Source organism: Babylonia areolata, chromosome 23 (assembly GCF_041734735.1).
Source record: "Babylonia areolata isolate BAREFJ2019XMU chromosome 23, ASM4173473v1, whole genome shotgun sequence".
Lineage (NCBI taxonomy): Eukaryota > Metazoa > Mollusca > Gastropoda > Neogastropoda > Buccinidae > Babylonia > Babylonia areolata.
The window spans coordinates 51547603-51567626 of NC_134898.1; the positions used below are offsets into that span (position 1 = coordinate 51547603).

Sequence of the window (20024 nt, forward strand, 5' to 3'; positions counted from 1 at the left end):
TTGATCAAGTTATCCGTGTGTGTGTGTGTGTGTGTGTGTGTGTGTGGGGGGGGGGGGGGGTGCGGTGCGGGTGTGTGCTGATTATCTGGTTGTGGTTTTCCGCAATTCATCTTTATTCTTATCTTATCTGTCTATTATAATCAATGTGCAGTATAGTAGGCTATATTTATAATTATATTCAAATAATGTTTCTTAATTCTTTGTGCTTTTAAATTTAGAATACTAGTTATTACCTGCAGTGTGTGGATGTATGTATGAAACGATGTACGTGATATTTTTTTTACATTTGTATCTTCGTAATATTTGTTGGGGCTGTTGTTGGCTTTTACAGTTATGGTCCCCATGTTGTTTACTTGTCTATGTTGTGATAATGCACCTGACCAAATTTCTCCAGTTGGAGATAATAAAGTTATTCTTATCTTATCTTATCTTATGTGCTGGTATGGAAGTTTGGGTATGAGGAGTAAGCGTGTTTTGAACGATGTCATGAGTGTATGCAGTAAAATTGTGGGAGTGAAACAAGCTAGTATGCAAGAGCTGTATGAAAGTCGAGTGGTTAAAAAAAGCAGGCAGATAGCAACTGACGACACCCATATTTTAGCAAAGTATTATGAGCTATTGCCATCAGGACGACGCTACAGAACTTTTTAAATTGAAATCCAGAGCTCTGAAGACTTTTATTCCACGTTCTATCCACCTTTTAAATTCTTGAGAACTGTGTGTGTGTGTGTGTGTGTGTGTGTGTGTGTGTGTGCGTGCGTGCGCGCGCGCGTGCGCGCATTCTTATGTGAAACGTGTGAAAGTCCGTGCATGATAGGTTGTACCTTGTTCTAGTTGTGTGTGTGTGTGTGTGTGTGTGTGTGTGTGTGTTTACTGAGCTTAAAAACGTGACAATTGGTTATTATGAATGTGCAATATGTAGGATGAATAATGTGCAATATGCAGAATGAATGTACAATGGAATATGTCTAATGCTAACGTCCATATTCTAAATATATTTCTGTTAATAATTACGATGTGATAATAAATTGCAATGTTTTAAAAGCGAATATGTGAAATGCTTTTAAAAATTTTTTTTAAACATATGTTTATTACTCTCGTTTAATCAAGTAAACCGCGTGTGGTGGGTGGGTGGGTGTGGGTGGGTGTGGGTGTGTGCTGATTATCTGGTTGTGGTTTTCCGCAATTTATCTCTATTCTTATCTGTCTATTATAATCAATGTGCAATATAGTAGGCTATGCTTATAATTATATTCAAAATAATGTTTCTTAATTCTTGCTGTTTTTTACATTAAGAATACCAGTTATTACCTGCAGTGTGTGGATGTATGTATGGAACGGTGTATGTGATATTTTTTTAATTAAATTTGTGTCTTCGCAATATTCGTAAAAGCTGTTGTTGACTTTTACATTTATGTTCCTCATGTTGTTTACTTGTCTATGTTTGATAATGCACCTGACCAAATTTCTCCAGTTGGAGATAATAAATTTATTCTTATCCTTATGTTCCCTTTCTTTTTCTTCCATATTTGTCACACCAACCAAATCGGGATCATCATGTATTGTATTGTATTGTACTGTATTGTATTGTATTGTATTGTATTGTTGTTACGGAGTGCCACAATCTGATTTCCTCGTTCAGGGGAGTTCAAGTGCTTCTGTCTGTTGCACGTGTTTTTTTGTACTGGTCAGTGAGCATTTTTTTTTTATACTGGTCAGTGAGTATATTTTTCTCTGCCTGGGTTTAACTGGCCAGCGACACACTATCTGTCACAGAGGCTTGGGAGGAGGAGAGTGACGGGCCTTGACCTAGATGGACGGTGTTTTTGAGCGGTTGTAAAAGATTTAATTTTGGAGATTTTAGACATTGTTATTCTTTAGAATTTGGTAACAGTGCTGTACAGCTTGTGGCATCCTTTCTGAGAAAGTGATACATCCTTTGTGTGACGGCTTGACAGCTGGATATTTTGAAGCCACGTTGTTTTGGACTGCTAAGTAATTTTTCACACTGTTGGTGTTACTGGTGTCAGTGTTAGATTTAGATCTGTTTGCTTTTGAGCAATGTTGACTTGTGAATACAAACTAGACATTCTCGTTTCGCAGTCTTAGTGAAAGTTACTTCGTAAGTTAGATCAACGTTACTTCGTAAAGCTGCAGTCCAGCTGTGTGTGACATTTGCTTCGTTGCTGTTTCTCTTACACTCAAACTGTGCGGAATGATATTCAGTCCGGGAGACGGATCAACCCACCGTCCGAGGAGACGTGGTAGCAGCACCGTCCGAGGAGACGTGGTAGCGGCCCAGGCCGGGGAGACGGATCAACCCACCGTCCGAGGAGACGTGGTAGCGGCTCAGTCCGGGGAGACTGGAGCGGGACAGACCTGGCTGAGGTCTGGTGAGGCTGGTGCAGCCTCGAGACTTGTGTCTTGAAGACTAAGACACGTCCGAAGAACTACGTAATTTGTGTGTGCAGCACAAGAGGTGATATGTGTGTTGACTTTTAGTTCGTGAACCCACAAAACATTGAAGAACAGAAGTCGACATTCCCCAGACTCAAAATTGGATGCCTGCGTTTGTGTGTGTGCGTATGTCGGCCTACTAACTGCTTGTTAAGCAGAACAAATTGTGAATCTTTTTTGTGTGTGTTAAATTATATAGGCTCAGGGGTAATACCTTGTGTCTATTTTGTTTACGGAAGAGTGCGGGAGAATGTGACTGAACCCGTATGTGAATGTTTGTTGCTTCCCTTTAGTCTAGTCTGTCTTCCACTCTCTTGCGTAACAATTGTATTGTACTGTATTGTATTGTATTGTACTGTATTGTATTGTATTTCTCCTTTTTGTCACAACAGATATCTCTTTGTGAAATTCGGGCTGCTCTCCCCAGGGACAGTGCGTCGCTACACTGAGAGCGCCCCCCCCCCTTTTTTTTTCTTTATTTGGCGGGGGGGATATTTTTTCATACTTGCAGTTGTTGTTGTTTTTTTACTTGTTTTCCCATCGAAATGGATTTTTTATACATAATCTTGCCAGGGACAACCCTTTTTTGATTCTTTTACGTGCGCTAAGTGCATGCTGCACACGGGACATCAGTTTATCGTCTCATCCGAATGGCTAGCGTCCAGACCACCATTCAAGGTCCAGTGGAGAGGTAGAAAATACTGGCGACTGTGCCGGGAATCGAACCAGTGTGCTCAGATTCTCTCGCTTCTAATGCGGACGTAAAAATGGGCGTTGACAGGATCATCAGTCGTGACGTTTAAATGGTAAGTATAGGACAGCTGAACACCCTGTGACCAGCAAGCACACACACACACACACACACACACACACACACACACAGGTAGAGGGTGGGGTCCGGGGGAGTAGGAGGGGGGCTGCGGCGGGGAGGGAAAGGGGGGGGGGGGGTCGGAAGGTCCGACGGACAGGGACAACCAACAGAAATGTCCAAAATGTCCGAACATGAGAGGAACGTGGAGACCAGTGAAGACAGGGAGAAGGTGTTCCAAAGTCGGGGAGTATTCCACCCCATCCCATTCCTGTGTATTGAGGCTGGCAGGTGCCCCTCAGTGCTCCCGGCACTCACGCGCGGCATCCTTCCACTTTGCACAATCTTCCTTGACATGCGCAAAGCAGCTTCCGGCAATCCATTATTGCCCCAGTTACCATATTATGCTTATCTCTGTTGATCCATGGTAATAAGATGAAAACAACACAAACTCCTTATGCTTATAATTTATCTGTTTATACATAGTAATAAGATGATAACAACACAGACACTCCTTATGCTATCTCTACTAGACTGTCATAAAAAAGATGAAAACAACAAATGATAGCAATGAATTTATGAGACATTACTAACTTTTTCTAATATTATTAATTCGCTTAAAAAACTATTCCACTTTAAAATGGAAACATTGCCTGCAATTTGCAGCGGTCCCGTTTCGTTGATTTTTCTTTTTATCTTTCTTTTCGTTTTGACATAATTTGGCTTTCTGAGCGGGCCTTTGTTGCTTGTGGTGTCATGGTGCATGCTGGTTTGTCTTTCATTCCCACCCTGTGCTGTCAGGTGTTACAAGCCGCTCTTTCTTTCCCAGCTGCTGGTGTCAGGTGTTACATGGCTGTTTGTCTTTCTTTCCCAGCTGCTGGTGTCAGGTGTTACATGGCTGTTTGTCTTTCTTTCCCAGCTGCTGGTGTCAGGTGGTACATGGCTGTTTGTCTTTCTTTCCCAGCTGCTGGTGTCAGGTGGTACATGGCTGTTTGTCTTTCTTTCCCAGCTGCTGGTGTCAGGTGTTACATGGCTGTTTGTCTTTCTTTCCCAGCTGCTGGTGTCAGGGTTACATGGCTGTTTGTCTTTCTTACCCAGCTGCTGGTGTCAGGTGTTACATGGCTGTTTGTCTTTCTTACCCAGCTGCTGGTGTCAGGGTTACATGGCTGTTTGTCTTTCTTACCCAGCTGCTGGTGTCAGGTGTTACATGGCTGTTTGTCTTTCTTTCCCAGCTGCTGGTGTCAGGTGTTACATGGCTGTTTGTCTTTCTGACCCACTTTGTGGTGTCAGGTGTTACATGGCTGTTTGTCTTTCTGACCCACTTTGTGGTGTCAGGTGTTACATGGCTGTTTGTCTTTCTTACCCACTTTGTGGTGTCAGGTGTTACATGGCTGTTTGTCTTTCTTTCCCAGCTTCTGGTGTCAGGGTTACGTGTCTGCCTTTCATTCCCAGCTGCTGGTGTCAGGTGTTTGTCTTTCTTTCTCAGTTTGTGGTGTCAGGTGGTACATGGCTGTTTGTCTTTCTTTCTCAGTTTGTGGTGTCAGGTGGTACATGGCTGTTTGTCTTTCTTTCTCAGTTTGTGGTGTCAGGGTTACGTGTCTGCCTTTCATTCCCAGCTGCTGGTGTCAGGTGTTTGTCTTTCTTTCTCAGTTTGTGGTGTCAGGTGTTACATGGCTGTTTGTCTTTCTCACCCAGTTTCTGGTGTCAGGTGTTACATGGCTGTTTGTCTTTCTCACCCAGCTTCTGGTGTCAGGTGTTACATGGCTGTTTGTCTTTCTCACCCACTTTCTGGTGTCAGGTGTTACATGGCTGTTTGTCTTTCTCACCCACTTTCTGGTGTCAGGTGTTACATGGCTGTTTGTCTTTCTCACCCACTTTCTGGTGTCAGGTGTTACATGGCTGTTTGTCTTTCTCACCCACTTTCTGGTGTCAGGTGTTACATGGCTGTTTGTCTTTCTCACCCAGCTTCTGGTGTCAGGTGTTACATGGCTGTTTGTCTTTCTCACCCAGCTTCTGGTGTCAGGGTTACGTGTCTGCCTTTCATTCCCAGCTTCTGTGCCACTTGTTACGTGCATGTCAGTTTGTTTCTCAGCTTGTGATATCAGGAGTTACATGTCTGTCTTTTTCAGATTTGGCGTATGAGAGTTTCATGCTACATGGCTGTTTGTCTTTCTTACCCTGGTTGTAGTGTCAGGTGTTACATGTCTTTTTGTATTCCCAGCTTGTGATGTCAGGTGTTACATACCTGTTTGTCTTTCTTTCCCAGCTTCTGGCACCAGGGTTACATATTAAATGGCTGTTTATCTCTCTTCTCCAGCGTGTGGTGTGATGTTTTATATTTCTCTTTGTCTTTCTTCTGCAGCCTGTGTTTTAGACAGTTTGTGTAAATTTTGTGTTAACGAGTTTCACTGGCCTTCCAGACTATTTTTATGCAACATGCTTGGCTTTATTGATAGTCGAGATACGTATTAAATTTAAAAGAGGACTTCAAAATTCTCCTTTGAATGGCAGTGAAAAGCAAGAATTAGCTACAACTAGATAGGTAGGTATTCTTCTTCATCTTTCTCTTCCTTAACGCCATCTCTGGTTTGGAGCTATGGTGCTGATAATAAAGCAAAGTAACTAAAAGTTAATAATCTGTTACTAATACATAACACTACTGATATGTGCAACTGTGAACAATGTACTGTGGCACAGAGACGACAATACACAACTGATCTGTGCAGCTGTGAACAATGTACTGTGGTATAGAGACGTCAATACACAACTGATCTGTGTAGCTGTGAACAATGTACTGTCATATAGAGACAATACACAACTGATATGTGCAACTGTGAACAATGTACTGTCGCACAGAGACGACAATACACAACTGATATGTGCAGCTGTGAACAATGCACTGTGGTATAGAGACAATACACAACTGATATGTGCAGCTGTGAACAATGCACTGTGGTATAGAGACAATACACAACTGATCTGTGTAGCTGTGAACAATGCACTGTGGTATAGAGACAATACACAACTGATCTGTGCAGCTGTGAACAATGCACTGTGGTATAGAGACAATACACAACTGATATGTGCAGCTGTGAACAATGCACTGTGGTATAGAGACAATACACAACTGATCTGTGCAGCTGTGAACAATGCACTGTGGTATAGAGACAATACACAACTGATCTGTGTAGCTGTGAACAATGCACTGTGGTACAGAGACGTCAATACACAACTGATCTGTGCAGCTGTGAACAATGCACTGTGGTATAGAGACAATACACAACTGATCTGTGCAGCAGTGAACAATGCACTGTGGTATAGAGACAATACACAACTGATCTGTGCAGCTGTGAACAATGCACTGTGGTATAGAGACAATACACACCTGATATGTGCAGCTGTGAACAATGGTATAGAGACGACAATACACAACTGATCTGTGCAGCTGTGAACAATGTACTGTGGTATAGAGACGTCAATACACAACTGATCTGTGCAGCTGTGAACAATGTACTGTGGTATAGAGACGTCAATACACAACTGATCTGTGCAGCTGTGAACAATGTACTGTGGTATAGAGACGTCAATACACAACTGATCTGTGCAGCTGTGAACAATGTACTGTCATATAGAGACAATGCACAACTGATCTGTGTAGCTGTGAACAATGCACTGTGGCACAGAGACGTCAATACACAACTGATGCTGAGTATCAGTGAACAATGTACGGTGTTGTAGAACGTCATACACAACTGATCTGTGCAGCTGTGAACAATGCACTGTGGTATACAGACGTGAATACACACTTGCTACGTGCAGCTGTGAACACGATAAATGACACACAGCTTCCTGGTGTAACTTTCCCTTCACTGTCCACAAAATGCAAAGCTAACAGGCTCATCACCAGTCATGATCAGATACAGTTGTGCACGAACATCCATGTAGCAATCCTGGAAGCAAACCTTTTTCTTCAGCGGCTTCAGCTTTTTGAGCTGTTTTTGCAGCAAGACAAAGCTGACACCAGGCTCTCACTGTGTTGTTGCAGAATGGTGGATGCCACAGGCGAGGTCCACTGATGTGTGTCGGTGATAGGTTGTTGGTTGCAACCAGCAGCAAATGGTGAATGCGATAGGAAAGGTCCTTTGATGTGTGTCGGTGATAGGTTGTTGGTTGCAACCAGCAGCAAATGGTGAATGCGATAGGAAAGGTCCTTTGATGTGTGTCGGTGATAGGTTGTTGGTTGCAACCAGCAGCAAATGGTGAATGCGATAGGAAAGGTACTTTGATGTGTGTCGGTGATAGGTTGTTGGTTGCAACCAGCAGCAAATGGTGAATGCGATAGGAAAGGTCCACTGATGTGTGTTGCAGATAGGAGCGAGAGGTTACACATCAGCATTCTCTTTTATTCCCGATATAACGACTTCTGTATGCGCATTGAGAAACGAAAAAAAAAGTGTTGTTTGACCAAAGACAGTTTTTTGTTTGTTTTGTTTTTAATCAAAAACTGGTTCTATTTTCTCGTACCTTTGAAAAATTGGCACACAGACAGATTCACAGACAGATGCACACACAAATAAATACTAAAAAATACTATACTTATACATATCATGGACAAGCCCTTACATACACACATTCATACATACATCAGTAGGCTTACATGTTCAGAGAGAGAGACAGAGAACACTGAACACTGAAATGTTTAATGTCATTTGCCGTAAAGCTCTAGTGACATAGTAGTTACAAATCAGAACAAAAATGGTGCAAAACAAATAAAATGGTGCAGAAAGGAAAAACATAATCAAAGTAAAGTAAACTACTAAGGGATAAGCGGCACTTTGGTACTTTGTCAATTACTTAAAATGTCCATGTGGCAGGCGGGTACTGTGCCCCCCACCCCCCTCTCCCGTCGTTCGTCTCCAAGGTTTGAACAGTACACAGGAAACAAAGTACATATAATCCGTATAATAATTATTTAAGCATGTGACATCGACACACATCATATCAATACGAACACATAACAAAGTACATATAAAACATATGATTATTTAAGCATGTAATACCGAAACACGTCATATCAATACGAACTCATCATAAAAATACATTGTCGAAACTGACCATCCAAATGTAACCCTTCATTTTTGTCTATGCCGTTTTCCCCCTCATAGAGCCCATACTGTGTTTTTAAATGATTAATGAGTATTTGGACCGATAGTAGACGTTTTACGAAAATTTACTGCCTCGGATACATATATTGCTAGTGCGAGTATCATATCTTCATTTTCTGTCATCAGTATGCCGAACAATTATTTTCTCTGCACTGGAGCTGTATTGAAAAGGGTACAGTTTTTTCGCAATTCTTCGTATCTTTTGCACAGAGAGAGAGAGAGAGAGAGAGAGAGGACAAGACAAAACAAAACAAAATTCTTTGTTTTTGAGCATAATAGATAAGCACTGGTGCGCTTTTTAACATCCAGTCCCCGCCCTGAAACAGGTTCTAAACAAAACAATGCTACATTATGTATGTCACTGTATGTACTACACAATGCTACTTAAAGTCATAACATGCGCACACAATACTACAAAAAAGCATAAGCATGGTAATAATAACACACACACACACACACATCGGCACAAGCATGGTGTTAATAAGCTACATAGGAAAAAAAAGCATAGAGAACTCTCACTCTCACTCTCACGCACGCGCACACTTACATATACATGAGCATACAGTGTGTATGTTATCAAATACCATACTTTTAATGTGAAACAAGTCTAACAGAGATACACATAGCAATAACGGGGAAGGGGAGGGGATGCTCATCGCCAAATGGAGCATGATTTAATATACATATAAAATAGTGTATGAAAATAGAATGTCACAGAGAGAGATAGTAAGGAAAACAAAGTAACATGCATATATATATATATAGGGACTATGCGCATGCCGGTACATATACAACGAATCATCGAATTAACAAAGGAGCAAATGGCAACTACTGCATGAATATGACTTCATTTAATAGATAGAAAATAAAGAAACAAAGACGCAAACAGAAGTGACATGCATTACAAACGAATGAACTATATGATAGTTGATACTTCAATTCACACAGATTAACGGGAGTGCAGTATGATGAGGTGGGGGAGTGGGTGTCTTGGGCGACCGCACACAGCAAGAGTCGATCGGTTTCAACAATGTGGACAATACTTTACACTGTCATAATGTGGGAAAGGTAATTTTTTTAAAGGTAGTTGGGCAGTGGTGTTGTTTAATTGTTTCTGGGAGTGAGTTCCATAGAGTGGCGCCTAAGTAAACCAAACTGGATTTGAACAAATCAATTCTTGTGATGGAGATATGGACTTTTGCGGGATTCCTTGATGAATTTACAGAAAATTTGTTTATTAGTGTTGCTGGTGCATTTCCTGTCAAAATCTTGTGCATTGTTATTCCTTTGTTGTACTTTAATCTACGGATCAGAGAGAGAATATTCGCTTGCTTATAGTTTGAGTTCAAAAGGGAAGTCTTTTTTAGGAGTAACAGCTTGCACATGTTGTCAGAGAGAGAGAGAGAGAGAGAGAGAGAGAGGAGCAGACAGACAGACAGACATACCGACAGACAATGACAAATTCATTAAAATTAATGATTCAAAAGCCCATAATTCATGGGGAGAACAATAGCCGTGTTAACAACCAACTTGAAACCTGGGTAACTGTATGATGTATATGAGAATTTAAGGCAAATAATACAATAATCTCTAATGGTAGTTTTTGTTAATTCATAACGATCACGTTTCCAAGGGTGACAATGATCTATCTATTCCACGCATCCTTTTTGTTTTAATTAAAACCATAAAAAGGTTCCTGACATCAAAAGCTTTATGAAAAAAAACAAGAAAAAAACAACAACAAAACAAACAAACAAACAAAAAACCCCGCAATTTTTCTATCCGTTCCAGCATTTTGCCATCTCATTACCCTGATCAACTGGAATTGCTAAGTGTGGTGCGGTATGTTTTTCAGCACGAAATTTTAGAAGAGGAAGGTAAAAGAAACCGTCCAAATCAAAACGAGAAAGCCTGGCCAGAAAAAACCCTCCAAAACATGTCAGTCCATCTCAGTTCCACGGTTTGGCGCCCATGCAACATTGATGTTGCTGTGAAGTCAGTTCACTGAGCTACTTTCTTAACCAGTTTTGCCGAGGAAGATGTGAAACCATTGGAATATTCTACACGTTCAGCCTTTTATTCTGAGGCAGGAAGTTTCCTTTATATGTATCCAACATTGATGAAGCTGTGAAATCAGTTCACTCACAGCCTAATTTTCCTGCGCTAGCTCTACCGAGGAAGATAGTGTGGAAGCATCGAAATATACAAGTATGTTCAAACTTCTGGGTTATGAAATCTCTGCATATATCCACAATAAGATAACCTATACCAACAACTACACGAAGATTGTTTCTATCAAATCCACATCTTTTCATTCCAATCTGTGCCATGTATTGTTCCACCTAGGCCAAGTTAAGCCTTTCTGCAGCAAGAAGACGCACCTCCTTCCTCACTGGTTTGCCCGTGAACGTTGTGGGGAAAGCCTGGAAGCGGAGGTAGTACCGTGGTCGGGGGGACAGGGGGTCGTCCAGTTTGGCTGTGACGTCTTCTTCAACCACACTGCGCACGTGCTCCTCAGTAACGGAAGGGTCAGAGGCGACGAAGCATGCGCAGAGCTCTTGTCCCATGTAAGGGTCCGGAACTCCCACCACGAACACTTCTTGCAGGCCTGGGAGGGAAGACATTGAAAGAAACCATTGCTTTGATGGAGTTGATAAAAACATGTGCGGTGATCTTAAATCATAAAAAGCCTGGGGGTGCGGGGGGCTGGGGAGGGGGGTGGGGGGGGCGGGGGGATGGAGGGGGGGGGGAGGAGAGACGTTGAAAGAAGTCATTGCTTGATGGAGTTGATAAAGACATGTATTATGGTATTACATAAAAACCCGGGGGAGGGGGCGGGGGAGACATCAAAAGAAGTCACTGCTTTGATGGAGTTGTTAAACACGTGCGTGATGATCTTGAATACACGTGTGATCACAGTAATTCATGTCATACCACAATTGTGTGCTCGTGCCAGTAAAGCAGACCCTTGCTGTGTTTGTTATGTTTCGCTGAAGCGCCATGCACGTTTGCAATTCTGAGGCACAGGATCCCTTCTATTTCTCAGATTGTCAAACGGACCATTAAGTATGCATTCACTGGACATGTGAGACATCGAAGACTAAGTTATGATCGTTAATTCCTCCTGTGACCCGAAAAGAGGGAGAAGAAAAAAGCAAGCATTAACTATTGATGAAGGCGGACATACAATTCCCAACATAAACTTTACATTCTTTACAAAGCAATGTTCTGGGGCAACTATTGTTCATGAATATGAAACATCTTCATGGTCGGCTGAGACTTTATCATGTAACTATGACACTTTCACAATTGTATTGATGTGTGACGTTGAACTATAATTCACTGATACATATTTTATGATTATCACACTAATGTATCTTTCGGTCATTATATCATATTTGATATTCATCATAATTAAGTTGTTGTTGTTTTTAGCCCAGACAACACACTCAGTGAATTCACCTGGACAGCAGCTGATGATCCGACTCTCCAGCCAGGCCGGGTAGAAGATGTAGCTGCCTCTGTGGATGGCGTCATGCTGACGTCCTTCAACCAGCAGTGACCCGTCCTCCAGCATCTGTCCAACGTCCCCAGTCTTCAGGAAGCCGTCAGCAGTGAAGGAAGCCGCTGTGTCCTCCGCGCTGAGGTAACCCTGGGTCATCCACGGGGTCTTTGCGTGGATCTCTCCTTTGGTTCCCCGTGGCAGTTCCTCGCCCTTACTGTTGCAGACCTTGAAGGTTGACAGAGCTTTTCCCACCAGAAAGTCTTGAAACTCGGAGATGTCTCCCACCAAGGCTTCCGTGGATTTCATCAGTTCTGTGGAGCCGTAGATGACTGTGACTGTCTCAGAGAGGCGCAGAGCTTGAGCAACCAGGACTGTTTTCATAGGATGGCCTGTCAGGATGATGTTGTTCATCTTCCATACTTTTCTCTTCTCCATCGCTTCAATCTGGGGAATGACAGCGGACATCAAGAAACCATCAAGGCAGCTCTCCTGGACAATCATGTCCCACAAAATGGCAGGAAGGTCGCCAGGAGTTCCGTACCACAGGTCTAGCAGGAGACGACCTTTACCTTGTGCCATGTACTTGAACAAATAGCCTCCTGCCCAGCCCAACGGAGAGCAGCAGAGGAACACAGAAAATTGATTAAAGCTTTCTTTTGCAAAGGCCTGGAAATAATTCATCAGAGACTGATGTGAATGGGGTACCAGTTTTGAGAAGCCTGTGGATCCTGAGGTGATGAATATAGCAACAGTCTGTTCTGCTGCTACCTCTGCCTCGTAAAACTCGTCCAGGTCTCGCAGACACGCGATGAAATCCCCAGTTTCTGGAGAGGCAAACCCATCCTCCACAAAGTTCATCTTTTCAGTGCTGTCTGACTCTGGGTCAGAACGACCCGTGCTGGCCGGGCCTGACAGGCCAGGATCCTGACAGAGAGGAGCAGTTCTCCGAATGAAGAAGACTTTCTGGAGGTCTGGCAGAGTGACGGACGTGACTGTGTTGGTAACCGGGTGGTGCTGCACGTGCTGCCTCAGCACTTGCCATGGTCCAAGGTCAAGGTCTGGGTCCACACAGACTACACGTGCTTTGGACTGACGGAGAACATTCAGCAGGTCTGATCCTGAAAGCCAGGTCATGACATAACAATTTCACTGCTGCTACCTTCACTTGCTTTGAAGACTCTACGAGTCGAAGTACTCAGCTTCTCCCCTCCCAAGTGGGTTCATAATTTTTTCCTCTTGTTTTTTGTATCCAATTTCAGTCTTTGTCTGTCTGTCTGTCTACCTTTGTCTCTGTCTCTGTCTATCTCGTTTACTTGCTTTCTTTCTGGCTAATAAACCTATGAACCATAAACCTGTACCCACAAACATTCAGTGGTGCTGAAGAAGGGCAAAGGGCACATGTACCGCCACAACACACGAGAACAAGTTCACCAAGAAGCATGGCGCACACGTTTTCTGTTGACAGTGTGACGTCCAGCTACACCGCTGATCTCTATCAATGGCTTCAGTATCACTTAAGTGTCTTTTCGGTCCTAGCCACCTCCTTTATACAGCTGACTGAGCTATGCGTTTACGGTGGAAGACTGAAAAAGCTGAGTGCGTCCACGAGAATCGTGCACATGTTTCTACACAAATACTGCAGGTGTTTGTATTTATCGGTTGTTGACGACTGGATAAATCCAGACAGGAAGCATTGACAACAACCCTGCTGTGCAACCGCCAAAAAAGAGATACCGTTAAACATGACTGTTATCGTAACCTTTCTCCTCATCTATCACCAGCGGAATAAATATAACGTTCAAACCTTTGTCTCTCTCTCTCTCTCTCTCTCTCTCTCTCTCTCTCTCTCACACACACACACACACACACACTGACACACGCACACACACACTGACCATCAGCCAGCTGACAGTGAGCGTTGACCATCACGGCGCCTGCCATGACAATGCCCACGTCACACAGCACGCGCTCTGGACTGTTGGGCAACGTGCTCACCACCCTCTCCTTCCCTTCCACTCCCCCAGCCTGCAGCACGGCGGCCCAGCGGCCCCCTAGCTGGTACAGCTGTCCCCGCGTCAGTTCAAACCTGCCGACGATTGGAAAAACAATGTTTTGGTTATCTACAATTGTGCACTTCTAACGTCCATTTCCCTGTGTGTGTGTGTGTGTGTGTGTGTGTGTGTGTGTGTGTGCGAGCGCGCGCGCGTGCGTGGTCTGTGTGTTTCTTTTTACTATGCATTTTATCATCACCATGCTTCTGCCTATATATATATATATATATATATATATATATATATATATATATATATCTCTCTCTCTCTCTCTATATATATATATATGTATGTGTGTGTGTGTGTGTGTGTGTGTGTGTTATTATTACCATACTTATGCCTTTATGTAGTATTGTGTAGTGCGTGCGTGCTTATGAATTCATGTAGTCTTCAGTTTAACGTCTTCCACTTTAAGTGATATTAGCCATTCATGTAGTATTGTTTTGTGCATGCTATGACTCGAGTGTATTATTGTGTAGCGTAGACCCTGTTTCAGGGCAGGGACTGGATGTAAAAAAAGCGCGCCAGTGTTTATCTGTCATGCATGCTGTACTGATATAATGATGCCCTCTGTTCTTTGAGCCACTGTTTCCCGTTCCAGGGCTGGATGGAAACAAATAGTATTTTGTTTACTGTGTGACCCTCAGAAAATGAAATTTATTCAGTTCAATTCTCTCTCTCTTTTTTCTTCTTCCAGAACTATTTAAATGGCGTTATTTCTATTACTGCTTGTAACATGTGCATGCTTATTTTGGCCTCATTTTTGTGTTGTTTTTTATTATAATTTTCAATTTTTTATTTTATATATATATTTTTCATTTCATTTTATTTATTGATTGATCATTATCTTGACCTATGTCAATTTTCTTTTTTTTAACGCTCTCTGTCTCTTTCTCTCTGTCTCTTTCTCTCTCTGTGTGTCCCCTTTTATCTCTCCCCTCTTATCCTCCTCTATTTAGTGTTGCAAATGTCAAATTACCATTCATGTATCCGTGACTATAATATGCATGCTGTACTGATATACTATAATATGCATGCTGTACTGATATACTATAATATGCATGCTGTACTGATATACTATAATGTGCATGCTGTACTGATATACTATAATGTGCATGCTGTACTGATATACTATAATGTGCATGCTGTACTGATATAATGATTCTCCCTTTGTGTGTGTTACTGTTTCCCCTTCCAGTGTTCTATGAAAAAAAAGCATTATTTAGCTTATGTATTACCCTCAGAAAATAAAAGAACATTCAATTCAATTCATTCCTCGAAAACAAAGAATTTGCTTTGTCTTGTCTCTCCCTCTCTCTGCGCCTCTCCGTCTGTGATGTAATTACCAGCACCTGTTTGATAGGACGTCTATAACAGACCAGGGCCCATTGGTGTTCGCTGGGTGGAGCTGAACAGTGCCAGACAGTCTCATGCCAGGGCGGCATTTGATAGTTTGCACACCTGACGTCAGATTTGGGCTGGCTGCCGCTGGATTATTAGCATTTGCCGTCTCCGCAATCCTCTCTTTATTTACCAGCTGACCTGGCTGCTTCTCCTTGGCTTGTGGTGTGGTGTGGTGTGGTGTGGTGTGTTGTGGTGTGGTGTGGTGTGGTGTGGTGTGTGTTGTTGTGTGTTGTGTTGTGGTGTGGTGTGGTGTGTGTTGTTGTGTTGTGTTGTGTTGTGGTGTGGTGTGGTGTGGTGTGGTGTGTTGTGGTGTGGTGTGGTGTGGTGTGGTGTGGTGTGTGTTGTTGTGTGTTGTCTTGTGGTGTGGTGTGGTGTGTGTGTTGTTGTGTTGTGTTGTGGTGTGGTGTGGTGTGTGTTGTTGTGTGTTGTGTTGTGGTGTGGTGTGGTGTGGTGTGGTGTGGTGTGTGTTGTTGTGTGTTGTTGTGTTGTTGTGGTGTGGTGTGGTGTGTGTTGTTGTGTGGTGTGGTGTGGTGTGGTGTGGTGTGTGTTGTTGTGTGTTGTGTTGTGGTGTGGTGTGGTGTGTGTTGTTGTGTTGTGTTGTGTTGTGGTGTGGTGTGGTGTGGTGTGGTGTGTTGTGGTGTGGTGTGGTGTGGTGTGGTGTGTGTTGTTGTGTGTTGTCTTGTGGTGTGGTGTGGTGTGTGTTGTTGTGTTGTGTTGTGGTGTGGTGTGGTGTGTGTTGTTGTGTGTTGTGGTGTGGTGTGGTGTGGTGTGTGTTGTTGTGGTGTGGTGTGGTGTGGTGTGTGTTGTTGTGTGTTGTGGTGTGGTGTGTTGTTGTGTGTTGTGGTGTGGTGTGTGTTGTTGTGTGTTGTGGTGTGGTGTGGTGTGTGTTGTTGTGTGTTGTGTTGTGGTGTGGTGTGGTGTGGTGTGTGTTGTTGTGTGTTGTGGTGTGGTGTGGTGTGGTGTGTGTTGTTGTGTGTTGTGTTGTGTTGTGGTGTGGTGTGGTGTGGTGTGGTGTGTGTTGTTGTGTGTTGTGGTGTGGTGTGTTGTGGTGTGGTGTGGTGTGGTGTGTGTTGTTGTGTGTTGTGGTGTGGTGTGTGTTGTTGTGTGTTGTGGTGTGGTGTGGTGTGGTGTGGTGTGTGTTGTGTTGTGTTGTGTTGTGGTGTGGTGTCGTGTGTGTTGTTGTGTGTTGTGGTGTGGTGTGGTGTGTGTTGTTGTGTGTTGTGGTGTGGCGTGGTGTGGTGTGTGTTGTTGTGTGTTGTGTTGTGGTGTGGTGTGTGTTGTTGTGTGTTGTGTTGTGGTGTGGTGTGGTGTGGTGTGTGTTGTTGTGTGTTGTGGTGTGGTGTGGTGTGGTATGGTGTGTGTTGTTGTGTGTTGTGTTGTGTTGTGTTGTGTTGTGGTGTGGTGTGGTGTGTGTTGTTGTGTGTTGTGTTGTGTTGTGTTGTGTTGTGGTGTGGTGTTGTGTGTTGTTGTGTGTTGTGTTGTGTTGTTGTGTGTTGTGTTGTGTTGTGGTGTGGTGTCGTGTGTGTTGTTGTGTGTTGTTGTGTGTTGTGTTGTGGTGTGGTGTGGTGTCGTGTGTGTTGTTGTGTGTTGTTGTGTGTTGTGTTGTGGTGTGGTGTGGTGTCGTGTGTGTGTTGTTGTGTGTTGTTGTGTGTTGTGTTGTGCTGTGGTGTGGTGTCGTGTGTGTTGTTGTGTGTTGTTGTGTGTTGTGGTGTGGTGTGGTGTGGTGTCGTGTGTGTTGTTGTGTGTTGTTGTGTGTTGTGTTGTGTTGTTGTGTGTTGTGTTGTGTTGTGGTGTGGTGTCGTGTGTGTTGTTGTGTGTTGTTGTGTGTTGTGGTGTGGTGTGGTGTGGTGTCGTGTGTGTTGTTGTGTGTTGTTGTGTGTTGTGTTGTGGTGTGGTGTGGTGTGTGTTGTTGTGTGTTGTGTTGTGGTGTGGTGTGGTGTGTGTTGTTGTGTGTTGTGTTGTGTTGTGTTGTGGTGTGGTGTGTGTTGTTGTGTGTTGTGTTGTGTTGTGTTGTGTTGTGGTGTGGTGTGTGTTGCTGTGCGTTGTGTTGTGTTGTGTTGTGTTGTGGTGTCGTGTGTGTTGTTGTGTGTTGTGGTGTGGTGTGGTGTGGTGTGTGTTGTGTTGTGTTGTGGTGTGATGTGGTGTGTGTTGTTGTGTGTTGTGTTGTGGTGTGGTGTCGTGTGTGTTGTTGTGTGTTGTGTTGTGGTGTGGTGTGGTGTGGTGTGTGTTGCTGTGCGTTGTGTTGTGTTGTGTTGTGTTGTGGTGTGGTGTGGTGTGGTGTGTGTTGTTGTGTGGTGTTTCGTGGCGTTGTGTGTTGTGTGCTGTTCTAACGTAATGTGGTGTAGTGATGTCGTGTGTTGTGGTATGCGATGTTGTGTATGTGGTATGTAAACCTGGTTTGTGTGCTGGTCCATAGGGAATATGCCGTTTGGGTACTGTGGATTTGTATATCTGCCCTAAGTTAGGCCTCTTACGCTCATCCGAAATGATGGATTTTTTAGGGAAAAATTCGTCTGTTTTCTTCGTTTGTATATAGGAGGCGTAAGTGCTTTTTAATGATGGAGGCTTTTGATGGAACTCTAGGGTCATACTTGGTCACCCACGCAGTTTTTTGGTCATACCTTCTTCTTGGTTTTTTTCAGTCGCTTGTTTTTAATCTGCTCCTGCTAGTACTCTAGCCTTATCCATCCTGTACGGTCACCCCGCAGACAAGGACTATGCGCATATCGGTACACACACATCGATACATCAAATTAACACAGAAGCAAATGGAGGGGGAACACACACACACACACACACACACACACACACACACACACACACACACACACACACACAGAGAGAAACTGAAACTGAAACAGAAAAATGTTTTAATGCCATTCACATTACAGTCCTATTGGCATGGGACACATCAGAATAATCGTTTAACAACATGAAAACTAACAAAACAAAAACAACATGATACATGAATCAAAATCGCAGCAACAACCCTGCGAAGAAAATCACAAGGTCTGTTGAAAGACAATGAAAACACTTGTGTCGAAAACGGTTTCACCCACGTTCGACAAACTCATGGCGTACTCAACCGAAAAGAAAAGTATGAAAAAAGAAAAGAGAGAGAGAGAGAGAGAGAGAGAGAGAGAGCAACCGACAGCCAGACAGACACTGTGAGAGCCAGATAAAAAGGGGGAGAAACAAAGTGTATAACACAGAATGCAATAACAAGCGCTGTGAGGACAATCATGGCAGAAAAAGAAGAAGAAAAAACACACGAAACGAATATGACCTGGTGCCGTGTTTGTCAGTGAAGATGAAGGCAGGCCTCTGACTGTCGTGGCAGCTCCAGTAGTGGACCAGTTCCACCATGGTGGTGTAAGGAAATGGCTCCGACATTGTCCTTGCTCTAAGCCCGTTGTCGGTGGGTTTGAGTGGTGTCTTTCCTGGTTCTGGCGGACAGACAACTTACGTCAAACAACGTGGTGACACACGATCCAACTGTGCTCTCGTCTCATACATTGTGCGGCTGTGCTCGGCTGGCGCACGCGGTAGCAGATATCGTGTTTGCGCAATCCTTTAAAAAGCGTCTGTGTCTGTCTGTCTTTGTCTGTCTGTCTCTGTCTCTCTCTCTCAGACACACACACACACAGATACACACACACACGCGCGCGCGCGCGCACACACACACACACACACAGATATATATATATATATATATATACTTACATACATGCATACATTTGAACATTCTGAACATTTTGATTCAGTCCTATCACCCCACAAGGGTATGGAGGATAGGAAAATGCACAATATTCAGGAACATATACATAGTCTTGACAATAGATAAAAAGTACAAGATACGGCGAATCAGTATGAAGAAGCAGAAGACAGACTCCTCAGTTCAACATCTTTAAAGGAACTTTACAAGACTCAAAAAAGTATGACCAAAATAATCGATAAAAACGGAATTCTAATAGATGAACCACAAAAGGTAAAAGAGGAAGTGAATGCATTCTATGAAAAACTTTACACAAAATAAAACATTACATAGGTAATTCGGGGCAAGAGGTCCTCCTTTAGCGAGAAGTTTCTCTTCTCGTTGAAGCCACAACACCTCGAAACCAAGTGTAAACGATTGAGGACCAACCACGCTACAACATGTCCCAAGTAATCTAAAATTGAAACAAACAATTATGCGTAAGAGGTGATCAACCAAACATTTTTTTTACCTTCTAGCCCTCGCGTGAGGGGCCTTTGCCCCCACATTTCGGATGCTTTGCCCCTCCATCAAATTACAAAGTCAATGCTCCAAAAGGTATAAATCAAGTTGCATTTAGATTAGGCCTACTTCAGGCCAGGTCATTAGATCTGCTACTGGTAACCTGTAATCCAGTACAACCTGTTCAGGGTCGGGTTGCCGGCGACTAAACCGGCACTCCCACCGCTCCCTTCCGGAACTGGTGAGGCGGGTGGCTAGACACCCTTATGGAGATCCATAAAAGGGCGTTGGCTCAGGAGAGCCACCGACGGCCATCCAGCTCCACCGTGCTGTGTGCATGCCACACGCAGTTGGCCCCCGGGGTGTGTCTACCCACGCATGCGATGTCTGGATCCGGCAGAATCTGCGGAAGAAACCT

General features: G+C 43.5%; 1 protein-coding gene across 1 annotated transcript; it reads right to left on the reverse strand.

Annotated features, from left to right (window-relative positions):
• Nucleotides 1–7889: 7889 nt before the first annotated feature.
• Nucleotides 7890–18868, reverse strand: LOC143297861 (putative acyl--CoA ligase YdaB). The gene is made up of 4 exons (XM_076610385.1): nt 18677–18868; nt 13831–14021; nt 11893–13053; nt 7890–11038 (listed from the first exon to the last, which is right to left on the reverse strand). The coding sequence occupies exons 1-4, from the start codon at nt 18781–18783 to the stop codon at nt 10773–10775; spliced, it is 1725 nt and encodes a 574-aa protein (XP_076466500.1). The 5' UTR covers nt 18784–18868; the 3' UTR covers nt 7890–10772.
• Nucleotides 18869–20024: the final 1156 nt, after the last annotated feature.